The 18697-nt window shown below is 38.9% G+C and overlaps 1 protein-coding gene and 1 long non-coding RNA gene across 2 annotated transcripts in view; one reads left to right on the forward strand and one right to left on the reverse strand.

Moving 5' to 3' along the window:
- Positions 1-20: 20 nt before the first annotated feature.
- fbn3 (fibrillin 3) overlaps positions 21-18697 on the reverse strand; it is an 80411-nt gene continuing 61734 nt past the window's right edge. The window contains exons 46-65 of the mRNA XM_089133835.1: positions 18519-18635; positions 17002-17130; positions 16745-16864; positions 16468-16593; positions 15452-15604; positions 13142-13204; positions 12932-13057; positions 12502-12621; positions 10575-10697; positions 10368-10499; positions 9853-9978; positions 9428-9634; positions 8390-8515; positions 8175-8297; positions 7243-7359; positions 7008-7136; positions 6315-6434; positions 6010-6241; positions 2899-3058; positions 21-2306 (exon numbers count right to left, since the gene is read on the reverse strand). Of these exons, the coding sequence (XP_088989961.1) occupies positions 1932-2306; positions 2899-3058; positions 6010-6241; positions 6315-6434; positions 7008-7136; positions 7243-7359; positions 8175-8297; positions 8390-8515; positions 9428-9634; positions 9853-9978; positions 10368-10499; positions 10575-10697; positions 12502-12621; positions 12932-13057; positions 13142-13204; positions 15452-15604; positions 16468-16593; positions 16745-16864; positions 17002-17130; positions 18519-18635 (2924 nt within the window). The 3' untranslated portion in view covers positions 21-1931. The remainder of the gene's footprint in view (positions 2307-2898; positions 3059-6009; positions 6242-6314; positions 6435-7007; positions 7137-7242; positions 7360-8174; positions 8298-8389; positions 8516-9427; positions 9635-9852; positions 9979-10367; positions 10500-10574; positions 10698-12501; positions 12622-12931; positions 13058-13141; positions 13205-15451; positions 15605-16467; positions 16594-16744; positions 16865-17001; positions 17131-18518; positions 18636-18697) is intronic.
- LOC148995693 (uncharacterized) lies at positions 10629-15208 on the forward strand. The gene is made up of 2 exons (XR_016169453.1): positions 10629-10718; positions 12510-15208. It is a non-coding gene; the product is annotated as an uncharacterized LOC148995693 (long non-coding RNA).

Genomic DNA, 18697 nt, shown 5'->3' on the forward strand with positions numbered 1-18697 from the left:
AGCGAACAGAAAGACACAGGTTTAAAAATATAACCAATGTTTTATTGCCATTTGTTGTTTCATACAGATGTTTATGAACATTGTGCGGATCACTCGGATCTGACAGATGGATGCATCCAATCGAAAACAGTATAAAAAACATTGCATTTGGAATTACTCATTAGCAGGCGCTCAGGTTTCTCCGTCACGGATCTTTATGGCTCAAAAATTTCATATAGACGCCCTTAGAGATTTATCATTATCCTGAGCGACCTGGTCCACTCTCTTTGGTCTGAAGTTCGTAACTCAACACCAGCTTGATGACTATTTCAAGTTTGCTGTTGATTTTTGACATACAGTACAGTCACGCACATTCGCTCTTTTACATGTAGTGGCATCAATAAACCAAAAAGATGTGTAAAGTATACAAAGTTCCCAATGGTTATGCATAAATATAGCTCAGGCTGTCGTACAGTGCAGTTACTCTGATGTTCAAGAAACTATTTCATCAAAATGGCCAAATTACTTGTTTAAATCAAATGTCCTGAAGATTAAATTCAGGGCACAGCCTTTGAAAACAGTCGTCGCAATAAACAACAGTATTAACCAAATGACGCGTTTAGATGATGGATGGACAGACTCATGTAAACAGTGACGTCTCAGTGACAGTTAAGGACGCTGTGATCATTGATTGTCCGTCTTCAGAGGAAAAACAAAAAGTCAACAGCTCTTAGAGGCTATTTATCTAATGTTTACAAGTAAATATTTGGTTCGGCAGTCTTGATGCTCAAGAATACACACAAACAAAATCTACATTTCACTTTAAAATATACAATTTAAATTTTCAACAAGCTTTGATAGTATTGATTTTTTTTTCAGCATTGAGACAGTACAAAAGACAATCACACAATAAAAAATAAAAACACAAAAGACCTTTGAAAAAAAAAACGTCACGTTTGAAATCCACAAATCAAGCACGTTCGTAGTACGACGGAAGATGGAATCATAGCACCATGCGATTTACTGAGAAACTAAGAATTCGTTCCCACGATGAAGTTGAAAAGTTGTGTTTGCATGTCCACATCTGGAGTGTTTTGGAGGACAGCTTGCCAAACAAACCTTATGTACCACTGAGACCGCACGACTCAAGCTGCAATCAAAAATGGCATCTGGTTGGTTTACCCAGCAGGCTTTCAATTCTCCATTCATGTATGCTTTGTTTGTGTCTGTCAAATACAAAGACAAGAGCACACAAGTATGGAGAAGAAAATGGTTTGAATTGTATGTGCGTGTGTTTGTTCTACATCACACGCATATTCAAAAACCCTTTGGATGGTGCCATTTTTGGAATGAAATTTCCCTGATTTAAACACGCAGAGGAGCCCTAGTGCAAATTGAGCGTTTAGCACCACTCCTGTCCTAACGGCTGTATGTATATGTGTATAAAATGAGGTAACGCGATGTGGCAGCTCATGCAAACACTCCAGAAAATCCCAGAAACCTAAAAGTACGTGTTTCATTTTCGAGTTGTTTGAACGCTCAACTCTCATTTCAACCTGAAAAATAGCCGTAGTTGCTGCAGTCCTTTGTGTGACCTCTTTTTTTCATCGTTAACAGTACAATACTTGACTCTAAATACTGAATGGAATAAACTTTGACCCCAGTTTGCATTGAGATAATGAGATGAGTGAAAAGTCATCATCTATAATGCAATGTTTTATGTGCACTAAAGACTGAAATTTCTTGTAAAAGTGGGCGCTAATACTAGTGCTAACGCACTCCGGCTAATTTAAGATGGTTTGTGTGTACATTTTCCACCAAACTTGGTAGAATCAGTGGGCGTTGACGTGAAGGGATGGCGAATAAAAACGAATCCAAAATGTGGGGGTAAATGGACACAGTTTCTCAGAGCTTACGCCCTGCAGTGAAGGGCACGGGGTCAAGGGTCAGTCTCAGTGCAGGTGGATGTGCAGCTTGACGCGCAGTGCATCACCGATCTCGCCCAGCAAGTAGTCGCTGTCATGCTGGTCCTCCAGGTCCTGAAGTTTGCGCGGACCAAACAGGCGCAAGCTGGCGATCTCCAGGCGGTACAAACCTGGAGTGGGTGGTTTCCGGCCCAGCCGCAGAACGCTCTTCCCATCGCGGCGCTCCAGGATGCGGAAGTGTTCGCCCTGGTTTCCGTGCGTTATAACGTAGCGCACATGGTGCTCAAGCGGCTCCAGGGCTGGAAGCAACTCAAGAAGGGGTTCCTTGTTTTGTAGCTGCGCCAGACTCAGGTTCATGGGGATGGAGGTCTGAACATCCATGCTGGCCATGCTCACCGTCTCCTGAGGGCGGAAAAGAACTGGTTGAAACTCTTGATGGACTTTTAATTTAGGGTTAGAGGTAGGGTTGGGTATCGATTGGAATCGGGACTAACTTTTCGTTTTTCCCGGAATCGTTCAAAAGTTAAAATTTCGATTCCTAGTTTCGATATTCACAGTCCGCCGAGCGGAAGAAGAAACCGCTGAACAACACCAACGAAGAAGCGTCTATCAGAAGTGTTGGCATAACCGCGCGAGTCGAACATGAGTAGCTTACGTCGGCGGTCCAAAGTGTGGCTTCACTTTTCTAAAAATAACGAAATCTCGGCAAAATGCAAAATTTGTGACAAAAGGAGTATTTGTGACAGAAAGAGTATTTCCTTCAGAAAGGATTATTTCCTTCAGAAAGACCGTTGGTTAGCAAGGTTAGCTAAACTTTTTTGACCCTGCCTCTTAAAAGAATCGGAATCGAGAATCGTTAGGAACCGGAATCGAAACAAGGAATCAGAATCGGAATAAGAATCGTTCAAATTCAAACGATACCCAACCCTAGTTAGAGGTAAGGTCAATGATAGCAGAGTGTATCTGGCCAACACATCCACAGCCTCAAAAGTACCTTGAGCTCATTATCACCAGCATTGCGCCTATGACGGCCTTTCTTTCCCAGGTCACCATTGATCTTGCATTCATAGCAGGCCTCTGGTGAGAGCGAGTCTTCGTCATCCGCTCCCTCCGAGCCGAACTGACCCTGGAAGCCCACTCCTGTGATGCAGTGCCTAGAAAAGGAAAAGGTGATCCATTGAATATTAAAGCAAGTGTAGTTTAAGCCAGTGATTTCCAATCCTGGTCCTAGAGGTCTAGAGTTTAGCTACAACTTGTCCCAAAATACTTGGGGGAATTTTGTAGCTATCCTAAAGACCTTTATTAGCTTGGCTCAGGTTTTTATTTAGGGCTAAACTCTTCAGGACAGTGGCTCTCCATGAGCAGAATTCGACACCCCTGGTTTATTCCTTGCCCTTAATATGCTGTCTTTCCCTGCATAGCTCTATGGAGACCACAAGATCATAGATTATCCCATTGTATGGTCTAGAAGGGTACTTGCACCCATGCTGGTGCAGACTCCACAATAGACTACTGCTCGACAATCTGTGCATCACCAAACTTGGACAATGACTTAAAGACTCAGACAAGGGTTAGGGGTGGAATTTATTACAGGACCTCACTCTTTCAGGCAAACAAATTGATCTATACTGCATTGTAAATGTATGTAGACATCCCCTTCTAATTAACAGGTCTGGTCTGGCCTACTCCAAGGCGGGACCTGAACCTTCTTTAACACTTTTGGAATGATTTGGGACGTCGATTGCAAACCAATCCCCTACAAAGATCAATACCAGACAACACTGATGTTGAGAAAAGTGGAAGCTGCCAATGTTTCTGAATGCTCAAGAAAGTTTAGGTGTCAACATACTTGGCTATATAGAATATGTTAAACTATTTGAGTGTCCATTCCTGCCCACCTTCCTACAGACTTTAGCTCCCGAACTAGCTAAGGAAGGTCTTTAGGGTTACTAGAAACATCCAGGCATGTGTGCCGTAGAACAGCGGTTCTCAAACTGGGGGCCGTGGCCCCCTGGGGGGCCACTAGATGGCGCTAGGGGGGCCGCAAAGAAATTCTAGAATATGAAATTTTTTTTTAAAAATTATTTTACCTGTATGTAAGTTTGGATTGTCCTATGTGAAATCTGCATTGCATGATTTCTTTTATATTGTAAAACTTGTGTAAAATTGTATGTCTTCTATATTGAAAAAGTATTTCTTTAAGTAGAGTAGAATTTTTTTTTTTTGTTTCTTGCTGAAAAAACAGATTGCTATTCAAATTTGCAAACCAAACTTGAGCCACTGTCATTTACTACCTAAAATGTAAGAAGTTTAATGCACTTTTTTACAATCAGCAAATTAATTTTTCAGTGTTCATCTTTTACTATGAACATCACAAATGTTCAGTATTCAATACTTTTGTTGCACTTTTCAGACAATATTACTGTTAACTGTCAAAACCATTTTTTATAAAAAATTGTTATATTTAATGAAATGTACAATTTAACTAATTTTGTATATTCAAAGACATAAAGCTACAAACAGAACTGTTGTTCCAGCATTGTACAAATTCATTTGTTTTTGGTACAATCTAAAATTTGTAAGTAAAATTGTACGTTTGAGGATGTTTTCGTTATGAGTTTTCTTTTGGGGGGCCAATAAAAGGATTCACCCTACACAAGGGGGCCTCCTCCTGAAAAAGTTTGAGAACCACTGCCGTAGAAGGTTGGACTGAAACTTTCCATAAAAGTGGGCCTCCAGGAGCAGGATTGGGCACTTCTGACATTAAACCAAGTAAACTTAAAGACCACCTTCCTACAGACTTTAGCTCCCGAACTACCTAAGGAAGGTCTTTAGGGTTACTAGAAACATCCAGGCATGTGTGCTGTAGAAGGTTGGACTGAAACTTTCCATAAAAGCGGCCCTCCAGGAGCAGGATTGGACTCTTCTGGCATGAAGTAAACTTAAAGACCACCTTCCTACAGACTTTAGCTCCCGAACTACCTAAGGAAGGTCTTTAGGGTTACTAGAAACATCCAGGCATGTTTGCTGTAGAAGGTTGGACTGAAACTTTCCATAAAAGCGGCCCTCCAGGAGCAGGATTGGACTCTTCTGGCATGAAGTAAACTTAAAGACCACCTTCCTACAGACTTTAGCTCCCGAACTAGCTTGGACTGAAACTTTCCATAAAAGCGGCCCTCCAGGAGCAGGATTGGGCACTTCTGACATTAAACTAAGGAAACTTAAAGACCACCTTCCTACAGACTTTAGCTCCTAAACTAGCTAAGGAAGGTCTTTAGGGTTACTAAACATCAAGGCATGTGTGCTGGAGAAGATTGGACTAAAACTTTCCATTAAAGTGGCCCTCCAGGAGCAGGATTGGACACTTCTGGCATGAAGTAAACTTAAAGACCACCTCCCTACAGACTTAAGCTCCTGAACTAACTAAGGAAGGTCTTTAGGGTTACTAGACACATCCAGGCATGTTTGCCGTAGAAGGTTGGACTGAACCTCTGCATAAAAGCGATGCAGGATTGGACACTCCTGGCACTAAAGCGTACTTTGGTAATCCAGAGGTAACTTGCTTTTTTTAAGTAAGAACCTTCCTACCGACTTTGGCTCCTGAACTAGCTAAGGAAGGTCTTTAGGGTTACTAGAAACATCGAGGCATGTGTGCTGGAGAAGGTTGGATTGAAACTTTCCATTAAAGCGGCCCCCCAGGAGCAGGATTGGGCACTTCTGACATTAAACCAAGTAAACTTAAAGACCACCTTCCTACAGACTTTAGCTCCTGAACTAGCTAAGGAAGGTCTTTAGGGTTACTAGACACATCCAGGCATGTTTGCCGTAGAAGGTTGGACTGAATCTCTGCATAAAAGCGATGCAGGATTGGACACTCCTGGCACTAAGGCGTACTCTGGTAATCCAGAGGTAACTTGCTTTTTTTAAGTAAGAACCTTCCTACCGACTTTAGCTCCTTAAGGTAGGGTTGATAGAAACATCCAGACACGTGTGCTGGTGAAGGTTGGACTGAAACTCGGCATATAAGCATCTCTGCGGGAGCAGGATTGGCGTAATGAACTCTGATAATCCAGAGAACGGTCTTTAGACGTGCCCAAATACTCACCCTTGTCCTGCTCGGTAGAAGCCCCCAGGACATCCGCACAAGTATCCGCCGTCTGTGTTGGAGCAGCCATAGCTGCAAGGGTTATTGCCCTGGGAACATTCATTAACATCCTGGCAGCCGCCGGCAGAAGACTCAAAGTCGAAACCTGACGGGCACACGCACTTATAGCTGCCCAGAGTGTTGTAGCAAGACGCCGACCCACAGAGTTGGTTCCCGGCGCATTCGTTCTCATCTGGTTTGAAGGGAGCCGGAAATTAGCAATCCGCAATGAAAACATGTCGCGTCACCCATGCAGAAGGACTTACCCACACACTGGTTCCATTGGTAGTGTTGAACATAACCCTGCGGGCAGCCGCAGCGATAACCTCCCAACATGTTCTGGCAACCGTGTTGGCACCGGTGGTTTCCGCCACATTCATCCACGTCTGTAAGAAACAAACCAAACTGGCATAAACTGATCTCAGGTTGGCATGGGCGGGGTGGTTCTAGGGCCAATTTCATGAATAAACATTGGGCCCTTAGCAAGATTGGTGCCAATACCTTAAAGGAGTAGTTCACTTTTGAAAAAACTTTTGCTGATAATTTACTCGCCCCCACGTCATCCAAGATGTCCATGTCTTTCTTTCCTCAGTCGAAAAGAAATTAAGGTTTTTGATGAAAACATTCCAGGATTTTTCTCCATATAATGGACTTACATGGGAACCAGACGGTCCAAGGTCCAAAAGACCTTAAATGTCTTTAAACGACACCAATAAGGGTCTTATCATGCGAAACGATCACTTACTTCAAAACTTATTCCAAAAATGTAACTTTTCTAAGGACAAATGCTAGCCTTGCTCTATTCTGTGAGGCGCGTTTGTAACGTCACGTAATACGTAATTACGTTCACGGGCGACGAAGATACTCACCGTAAATTATCAGCAAAAGTTTTTTTCAAAAGTGAACTACTCCTTTAAGTGCAAAAATATTCAACCTGAGCCCAAAATGGGGAAACTAACCATCACAGTTGTGTCCAGTGTCGTCCAGTGAGAAGCCTTTCTGACACTCGCAGTTGAAGCTGCCGGGCGTGTTCAGGCAGGAGGCGCGGGAACCGCACACGTTCGGCTGATTGCCGCATTCGTTGTTGTCTAAGGGATGAAGCATGGGGGCAATTTTAGCTCCAAATGACCTGCTCAATTATTTAGGCTCTGGGCTAGGCATGCTAGCGGGGCGGTTTGAGTTCATATCACTCACCTATGCAAGCCGTCTGGTGCTGCGTGAAGCCCGTGGGGCATTTACAGGTGAAACCACCGATCGTGTTGACGCATAGGAACTGACAGTTGTGTTGCTTGGTTGAGCACTCGTCCAAATCTGGGACAAAATAAGTACATTCAACATTTCTCACATTATCAAAATTTATTCACTATATTTTAGAAAATGGTATTAAAATATGAGTTCATCTAGACTCTCCCAGATGAATTATGTTGAATAATACCAATTTAGGTCGACAAGTTACCAAGCAATGTTTCAAGTCGTTCAGTCTGTGGTGTAAAAAGGCTAAATTTGAATAGATTTTGGTCCCAAATTTGTATGTTTGATTTGATTTATTATGGATTGGACAGACAACCATAATCCAAAGGATAACATGATAAAGTGTAAACACTTATTTCCAACATGGTCCTTGATGTTAAAAAAAAGACATACAAACATGTAACTATTACAAGACAAAAAATAAAACACTGAGCACAAATCATCCAAAGTAAAAACATTCTAAAAACATAAGACACAAGAATAATCAGGCAACTCTAATTAAGAAGATTAGCAACTCTAATCCATAAATAAGCCTTAACTTGATATCTAAAAGCCCCTCTAGTATTTACATTTTTGAGTTAAAGCGGTAAATCATTCCACAATTTTATTCCTTTAAAAAAAAAAAAAAAAAAAAAAAAAATTACTGGTGTTCACTATATGAAGACTTTACTCTTTACTTTATTTTGCTCTCCTCACTTTCATAAATGAACTATAGTGTCCTGCACCCACTAGTAAAAAAAATATCTGGTGTCGGAATAATTTTAGTTTTGACTGTATTTGATATTAGCACGTTTTGACGTTGGGATGGATTATTACTAGTGATGTTAGTAGCTGATGTTATCCCGACTAATGGTACCCATGAATTACAAACTAACCTTTGCAGGTCTTCCCATCAGGCTGTAGGATGTATCCTCTGGGACATGAGCACAGGTAACTGCCTTCAGTGTTCTTGCACAAGAAGTTACACGGTTTCGGCGACAGAGAGCATTCGTCCTGATCTAATTGAAAGGCATGAAGCATTTTAATATTTAGCTGATATTGCATGGAAAAACAGGCTTAATATGGGTTACAGTGAGCGAGGACAACGTACCGACACAGGAAGTGCTCGTAAAGTCATCGGTGTAACCCACGTTGCAATGGCAGCGGAAGGAGCCGACACTGTTGATGCACTGGCCGTTCTTACACAGGTCGGGCATCACCACACACTCGTTGATGTCTGCAAAACACATCCGATATGGTAAAAACATCCACATATACATTTCAAATCTACCAAAGGAATGGCTATTAAACATCTTTTGCACTTAAAAAAACATTAATATCAATATGACTATTTTAGTATTACTAATGAAAAAAAAAGATAATATACATATTAAAATATATTTCTAAATATTTCTATTTCTACAATATAAATCACATCAAAATCTACCAAAGAAATGGTTACACTTTGTATAATTAGTATTAGTATTATGATAATTAATTTATTAACACAACCCTATTATTCTAACCCTAATGCATGAATGTGAACATTCATAATAACAAAAAAATGAAAAGTAATACATATTTTCAATATTTATATATTTACATTCAAATATTACAAAAAAAATATTTTTTTTTGTCCAAAAATAACATGCATGAATGTGAACATTCATTATAACTGTAAACACCTATTTACTAATTACATCATCTATTTAATAAATACGTGCAAATATGACTAAAAAAATGTGTTAATTTTATTTGAATAATTTATTATTACAAAGTAATTTTTAAAAATGCATGAATGTAAATATACTGTAAATATGATAAGTAAGAAATATTTCCAAAATTGATCTATTTAACAAATACATTCATATATTCCGATAATAATTGATCATTTTAGTCCATGTATTGTTTTTACGATGATAAAAAGTCTATTATAACAGTTTATTATTCTATATCTAAAAAAATGCTTCAAATGTAAACATATGAAACCTAATACAGATCTGTTTAATAAATACATTAAATTATTTTAAAAAAAAAAGTATATAAATATTAAATTAATTGAGTTGCACATCATTGCATTGATTTGTCAGTGAGAGATTTAAGTCTTTCAGAGGACATTCAGTAGAGTGCTGTGTCTGCGACCTCTGACCTCTGCCGTCAGTGGTGTATCCCGGGCCGAGCGGACACATCCTCTTGTACTGGACGGTGCCGGGCAGAGGACACAGCTCACACAGCGACCCCCATCCGCGACCCCCGTTGCAGCAGCACTCGGACTTGGTGACGGTGTTGCGGTTAGTGGACGACTGCTGGCACATCGTCTGCAGGACCTCCGTGAAACAGAAGCCCTTCCTGTTGTCTGACAAACACAGCAGTTCCAGAACCGTTACACGACGGGAGAAACGAGTATAATATCAGAATTGAAATAAATGAACTATAGCGTCCTGCACACACTAGTAAAGAAAAAAATGATCGGAAATGATCTGGCGTCTGAATATTTTTTGGATTGACTGTATGTTATGCTTATGAGTGGGAAACTGGTGGATACACGCGTTCTGATTGGCCGCTTGCTCTTACCGATGCACTCAGTGCCCGTGGAGCTGGACTCGAAGCCCTCGTTACACTCGCAGCGGTAACTCCCCACGGTGTTCACACAGCGGCCGTTCTTACAGATCCCCGGCTTACTGCGGCACTCGTTCAGGTCTGAGAGAGAGAGAGAGACACAGAGAGACCCAGAGAGAGAGAGAGAGAGAGTTGTGCATACTATGTAAAAGTGACACAATTACTTGAAATTGTAATTATATCAATCAAGCAATGGTTTAGGTAACATCAAATAAAATATTCAAGATTTGAATTGCATAATATTGCTCAAAAAGTGATTAATTACCATGATTATTATTATTATGGTCTGTAGATGTGTGTTTTTAAATGCCGTTTTAGGTGAAAAACTCGTAAGTGCGTTCGCTTAAATTATCGAATATTTCGCCATGACAACACAGAGGCCTCCTTCTATCTTTAGAGCTTCTCTTTCGGCATGTCAGACACACACACACACACACACACACACACACGTGCGCGCGCTGGTTTCTCACCCATACAGCCCTCTCCGTCAGGGCGGCGGGTCATGCCCGGGGGGCAGATGCACATGAAGGTGCCGATCTGGTTTTTGCAGGCCATGCCTCTGGACGCGCAGTCATCCAGGCCTTCAGCGCACTCGTCCTGGTCTGCGGAGAGAGAGAGAGAGAGAGTGTGAATATTAATGTTTCCGCGCCGTGGACCGGAGTGGGGTCTGAGCTCACCTCGGCACATGCGGTTGTCGTCGCGCAGCACGTAACCCGTGGGACACATGCACTCGTACGAGCCGAAGGTGTTGACGCAGCGGAAGGCGCAGAGCAGCGGGTTCACAGCGCACTCGTTGATGTCTGACAGAAGAAGAACAAACGGTGTGAACTCTATACTGACAAAGAGCAACATCTATAGTCTGTCTATCTATCTATATGTCTGTTTTTCTATCTGTCTATCTATCTATCTATTTATCTGTCTATCTATGTCTGTCTATCTATATCTGTGTCTATCTGACTATCTATCTATCCGTCCATCCATCCATCCATCCGTCTATCAGTCTATCTATCTATCTGTCTGTCTGTCTGTCTGTCAGTCTATCTATCTATCTATCTATCTATCTATCTATCTATCTATCTATCTATCTATCTATCTATCTATCTATCTATCTATCTATCTGTCTATCTGTCTGTCTGTCTGTCAGTCTATCTATCTATCTATCTATCTATCTATCTATCTATCTATCTGTCTATCTATCTATCTATCTATCTATCTATCTATCTATCTATCTATCTGTCTATCTATCTATCTGTCTGCCAGTCTGTCTATCAGTCTGTCTGTCTATCTATCTATCTATCTATCTATCTATCTATCTATCTATCTATCTATCTGTCTGTCTGTCTGTCTGTCTGTCTGTCTGTCTGTCTGTCTGTCTGTCTATCTATCTATCTATCTGTCTGTCTATCAGTCTATCTATCTATCTATCTATCTATCTATCTATCTATCTATCTGTCTATCTATCTATCTATCTATCTATCTATCTATCTATCTATCTATCTATCTATCTGTCTATCTATCTATCTGTCTATCTATCTATCTGTCTGCCAGTCTGTCTATCAGTCTGTCTATCTATCTATCTATCTATCTATCTATCTATCTATCTATCTATCTATCTATCTATCTATCTATCTATCTATCTATCTATCTATCTATCTATCTATCTATCTATCTATCTATCTATTTATCTATCTATCTATCTATTTGTCTATCAGTCTGTCTGTCAATCAGTCTGTCTATCTATCTATCTATCTATCTATCTATCTATCTATCTATCTGTCTGTCTGTCTGTCTGTCTGTCTGTCTGTCTGTCTGTCTGTCTGTCTGTCTGTCTGTCTGTCTGTCTATCTATCTATCTATCTATCTATCTATCTATCTGTCTGTCTATCAGTCTATCTATCTATCTATCTATCTATCTATCTATCTATCTATCTATCTATCTATCTGTCTATCTGTCTATCTATCTATCTATCTATCTGTCTATCTATCTATCTGTCTGCCAGTCTGTCTATCAGTCTGTCTATCTATCTATCTATCTATCTATCTATCTATCTATCTATCTATCTATCTATCTATCTATCTATCTATCTATCTATCTATTTATCTATCTATCTATCTATCTATCTATTTGTCTATCAGTCTGTCTGTCAATCAGTCTGTCTATCTATCTATCTATCTATCTATCTATCTATCTATCTATCTATCTATCTATCTATCTATCTATCTATCTATCTATCTATCTATCTATCTATCTATCTGTCTATCAGTCTGTCTGTCAATCAGTCTGTCTATCTATCTATCTATCTATCTATCTATCTATCTATCTATCTATCTATCTATCTATCTATCTATCTATCTATCAGTCTGTCTGTCAATCAGTCTGTCTATCTATCTATCTGTCTATCTATCTATCTGTCTATCTATCTGTCTGTCTGTCTGTCTGTTTGTCTATCTATCTGACTATCTATCTATCTATCTATCTATCTATCTATCTATCTATCTATCTATCTATATCTGTCTGTCTGTCTGTCTGTCTGTTGTATAATTGTGTCTATATTCAGAGTATATATATATAGTGAAACACACTTTAGCTCATATCTAGAGTACCTTCACAGGTCATCATGGGTCCGGGTTCAAATCCCTCCTGACAGGAACACTCGAATCCGCCAGGAACGTTTGAGCACGTCCCGTTTCCACAAGGGTTTCCGATGGAGCACTCGTCCGTATCTGGGAAGAGGACAAATCAACCATCGGCCCAAGACCCCTCAACCCTCATCAAAGGTCACAATCCAGAGTGATAGTTGAGGTGGACAGTCCTCGTGTAAACTGTGGGATTTAAACCCACAACCTTCCCGCTTTCATTTAGGAGCTTTCATTTTAGTAAGTGCTTACATTTATGCATTTGACAGATGCTCTTGAATTGCATTTCAGTTCTTGCTTTCCCTGGGAATCGAACCCATGACCTTGGCGTTGCAAGCGCCAGCGCTGTCCTGTTTGAGCTCCAGGAATGTGCTTGTGTGTTTGCAGGGGAACTCACCCACGCAGTTAACGCCGGTGTAGTCCAGGTTGTATCCGAAGGGACACTCGCAGCGGAAGGAGCCGTCGGTGTTGATGCACAGGCCGTTTCCGCAGATGCCCGGGTTCTCCACACACTCGTTCATGTCTGTGGAGGCAGAGATGGCGTTAGATCAGCAGTGTTGGTGGACGGAGACGTGTTCCCGCTGGCAGAAGATGAGCAGGTTCTCACCCTCGCGTCCTCCAGAGCTCGGGACGGCCTCGTGACCGTAGGGACACAACGTGTGAAACGCAGCTGCGGGTGAGAAAGGGACAAAAACGTGTCAAACACACAGAAGATATCCTGGAAACATTAAATGTTTCATTTTAAGAACATTTAAATTTATCTTGGATGGGTTCGACATGCTAAATGTTCAAATAAACTTTTTTTTTTTTTACAGATGTTTTCTATTAAATTAAATTTAGTAGAAACTTTTTAGACCAAAAGATTATTCAGACACTGTTCTGCTGAAGTGTGTTTTCTGTAAGTGCTAATGCTCTTTTTACACACACACTGAACAACATGAAGCATTGCTTGGTCACTGGTTGAGCTAAACTGCTATTATTTAATTGTGTAGTTCAATTGAACAGATATTCAACATAATTCATGTGTGAGAGTCCAACACCAGTCAAATATCCACTGAGTTCTGCTCATGTTTCATTCCCATTTTCTAAACTATAGCGAATAAACTGTGATAATGAGAGAAATGTTGAAGGAGTCTGAATACAAATGTAGATTTGAACGGTTACGTTCCCTTGGTCTCGGTTTGACTGTATGTCATATTCTGAAGTGTATACTCTGAAGTGTGTAGTATATAGTGTATACTCTGAAGTGTATAGTCGATAGTGTATACTCTGAAGTGTGTAGTCTATAGTGTATACTCTGAAGTGTGTAGTCTATAGTGTATACTCTGAAGTGTATACTGAAGTGTTTACTCTGAAGTGTATACTCTGTAGTGTATACTCTGAAGTGTATACTGAAGTGTATACTATGTAGAGTACATGCTAAAGTGTATATTCTGAAGCGTTTACTCTGAAGTGTATACTCTGTAGTGTATACTCTGAAGTGTATACCCTGTAGTTTATACTCTGAAGTGTATACTGAAGTGTATAGTATGTAGTGTATATTCTGAAGTGTACACTGAAGTGTATTCTGAAGTGTATACTATGTAGTGTATATTCTGAAGTGTACACTGAAGTGTATTCTGAAGTGTATACTATGTAGTGTATATTCTGAAGTGTACACTGAAGTCTATACTCTGAAGAGTATACTCTGAAGTGTGTACTGAAGTGTATACTATGCAGTGTATATTCTGAAGTGTATACACTATAGTGTATAGACTGAAGTGTATACTCTATAGTGTACACTGAAGTCTATACTCTGAAGTCTATACTATGTAGAGTATATTCTGAAGTGTATACTCTATAGTGTATATACTGAAGGTTATACTCTGTAGTGTATACTCTGAAGTGTATATTCTGAACTGTGTACTCTGAAGTGTATACTCAGAAGTTTTTACTCTGAAGTTTTTACTCTGTGGTGAATATTATGAAGTGTATATTCTATAGTGTACACTCTGTAGTGTATACTCTTACTCTGTAGTGTATATTATTAAATGTATTTTAGTGTATACTCTGTGGTGTATACTCTTACTCTGTAGTGTGTACTCTTACTCTGTGGTGTATACTCAGTTGTGTATACTCTTACTCTGTAGTGTACACTCTGTAGTGTATACTCTTACTCTGTAGTGTATACTCTTACTCTGTGGTGTATACTCTGTAGTGTATACTCTTACTCTGTGGTGTATACTCAGTTGTGTATACTCTTACTCTGTAGTGTACACTCTGTAGTGTATACTCTTACTCTGTAGTGTATACTCTTACTCTGTGGTGTATACTCTGTAGTGTATACTCTTACTCTGTGGTGTATACTCAGTTGTGTATACTCTTACTCTGTAGTGTACACTCTGTGGTGTATACTCTTACTCTGTAGTGTATACTCTTACTCAGTGGTGTATACTCAGTTGTGTATACTCTTACTCTGTAGTGTACACTCTGTAGTGTATACTCTTACTCTGTAGTGTACACTCTGTAGTGTATACTCTTACTCTGTAGTGTACACTCTGTAGTGTATACTCTGTAGTGTATACTCAGAAGTTTTTACTCTGTGGTGAATATTATGAAGTGTATATTCTATAGTGTACACTCTGTAGTGTATACTCTTACTCTGTAGTGTATATTATTAAATGTATTTTAGTGTATACTCTGTGGTGTATACTCTTACTCTGTAGTGTATACTCTGTAGTGTATACTCTTTCTCTGTAGTGTACACTCTGTAGTGTATACTCTGTAGTGTATACTCTGTATTGTATACTCTGTAGTGTAAACTCTGTAGTGTATACTCTGTAGTGTAAACTCTGTAGTGTATACTCTGTATTGTATACTCTGTAGTGTAAACTCTGTAGTGTATCCTCTGTAGTGTATACTCTGTAGTGTGACGTACCCTCTGTGTCGCGCGGGCACAGTTCGCAGGGGTCGCCCCATCCCTCTCCGGGCATCAGACTGCAGCAACACTTGGCTTTAGTGGTGTTCAGTGGTTTGGGCACGGAGCATTTACCCGCTTCAAAGCGCGTGAAACAGAAGCTCTCGCGCGTGTCTGAGGGCATCCAAACACACATTCATGTTCATCATAAACCAATAAAACACCATACTTTACACACCGAAAATAACCACTATAAAGGGCAACGTATTGAATAAAACATTGGTAACGCTCTACATTAGCTGACATGAACTAACAATAACAAGAATTAATACTAACCCTTAGTAATACATTAAAAAAGACTCAAACTATTAATATTAATAAATAAAATAACAGCTTTAAATGACAACATATTCTATGAGACATAAAATGTGAACAATATAATGTGAATATTTAAAATATATGTATCAATATTTAAATGCATACATATGAATACATACAATTTACACCACTAATAAAACATTAAATATTATTAATATTAAATGAAATAACAGCTATAAATGTCAAGATATTCTATGAAACATAAAATCTGAATAATATAATATAAATATTTCATAAAACAAAATATATTTAAAGTATAAGTATCCGTATTTAAATGCATACATTTACACAACTAATAAAACATTATTAAATTAAATATTATTAATATTAAATAAAACAACAGCTATAAATGTCAACATACCCTATGAAACAGAATATGAATAATATAATAAAATACATGCATTAATATTTAATATTTACAACTAATAAAACATAATTAAATAAAATATTATTAATACTATTAAATAAAATCACAGCTATAAATGTCAACATAAAACATAAAATATGAATAATATGATGTCTAACTGTTAATATGATAAACTCGCTGCCAAAAAAAAAAAAACATATTTCTGCAATAAAATGGCTCACACAGATCTATTTAATAAGATGACAAGATTCTGTCCAATCAGATGTGAGAGTCGTGTTCTCCGGGATCTTACCGAAACAGCGGCGCCCGTTGTCGGACAGGACGAAGCCGGGCTGGCAGAGGCACTGGAAGCTTCCCGGCGTGTTCTTACACGAGCCGAACTGACAGATGTTGGGCTCCACGTTACACTCGTTGATGTCTGAGGAAGAACACACACATGATCATGATACAAAAATGATGGATAGTGACAATGTATGAAATGTAGCATTTTAACCAACAGTATGTCTATGGATATCAGGATAATGTGGTATCGACTCGTGCCATGAGGGTATATAAACACACACTCTTACCCACACACTTGTCGTTCTGCACCTCGTATCCCGGAGGACAGATGCAGCGGAAGGATCCGTCCAGGTTCTGGCATGTTCCCGGCTGGCAGGCGCCCGGCAGCGTCACACACTCGTTGATATCTGACCCGTCACACACACACAGGGTTAAACATGTGGGGAAGCTAACCGCATTACACAATCATCAGACGCTTTACACTTTGAACTCTGTTCCGGTCGGTCTAGGTTAACAGGAAGGTTTGGGGTTTATCTGCTCTTACCGACGCAGTTCTTGCCGTCCGGCGTCAGGTTATACCCGTCCAGACACAGACACCTGAAGGAGCCCATGCTGTTGATGCACTGGCCGTTTCTGCACACCTGACTGGAGTGAACACTGCACTCGTCCACATCTGTCAATCACACACATCGCGTTCATCATCTATACAGTCTTTACAATCTGTTTATAATGTTGATTAACATATCCAACATGACATTATATTCACCTTTTACATCTCATACACAGCATATGTCATATTTCAAAATCTGAAATGATTGCTTAAACTAATTAGACATGGTTAATGTCAAAATATATTCTCTCTTTGGTGTTTTAAAGGGCATTTAAGCCAAAGAAGGATGAGTATATATTTTTATTTATTAAAATAAGTGCAAAAATATATGTTTTCGTATTTTGTCTTAAAATAAACGGATATTGCGTTCTGCCTTTTTTAGTAAATATTTAATAGTAAAAAGAAAATAAATATACCGTTATATGCAAAAATATATTTCCTCATTGGCATTTTAAATTGCATTTTAGGTTATGCCGCACACAAATAAAATTATAAATAAAAGCAAAAATATATTCGCTCTTAAAAATTCATTATCTTAAAAAGGTAGAAAGCATGTGCATTTATTTGATTAAATCCTTTGTAATGATATTTCATAAATTATATGCAAAACTAATTCTCTTCTATCTTAAAATGGCAGAATGTATGTGGATTTATTTTATTAAAACAAGAACATATGGGCATTTTATCTTGAGAAAAGGAAAAAAGCATGAGCATTTTTTATATTAAATGTTTTGTAAAAAAATATTTAATGAGATATAGCCAAAAATATATTTACTTTTTGGACGTTTCTTCTTGGAAAAAAAGACACACATGTGCATTTTTACAAAATATTTCGTAAAATAAACCTTTAAAGAGATTTGTTGTTCACATTACAACACAAATACAAGTTGCCACATCAAGGTTTGACTGCTGACATGCAAATTTATATATATTCGTGCATTTTTATATGCATGTAAAAACTTTAAATTGTTAAAATTGCAACAAAATATGTGTATTTTAAATTGGCTAAAGTTTCATTTTGATTAAAGGAAAGGAAATATCGATACTGCTGACAAATGCGTGTTTTTACAATATTAAATCGTTAATTTACCATTTCAAGAGTTTAAATGATCAAAATCACACATTTTAAAACTGTTTAGATCAAATGAAAAAGGCATAATCAGATCAGGTATATTATAATTAACTGAAACAAAAAACTAAACTTGATTGCACTAAAATAACTAAATCTGAAATAAAAATGTATTCAAATTATATAAACCCCACAACAAAATGACTAACATTTTGACTAAAATGAAAAAGAACAAAACAGAAAATAATAAATAGTTAAAAATATGAATAAAAACAGTGAATCATGGTAACAGATTATTGGTGTGTAAGTCATATTCTGCCAGTAGTGTAGTGATGTTTCTCCTGTGTGTGTGTGTGTGTGTGTGTGTGTGTGTGTGACTCACCCATGCAGTCGTTGTTGTGTGTGAGCTCGAACCCGGAGAAGCACAGGCAGTTGTACGAGCCCACGGTGTTCTTACACGTGCCGTTCCCGCACGGCTGCCGGTCGCACTCGTCGATATCTGCCGGACCAATGACATCACAGTCAGGACGGCGTCAGGGCGACGCGCAGCGCCACACACAC

The sequence above is a fragment of the Pimephales promelas genome, chromosome 2 (assembly GCF_988280905.1).
Source record: "Pimephales promelas chromosome 2, fPimPro1.hap1.1, whole genome shotgun sequence".
NCBI classification, from domain to species: Eukaryota; Metazoa; Chordata; class Actinopteri; order Cypriniformes; family Leuciscidae; genus Pimephales; species Pimephales promelas.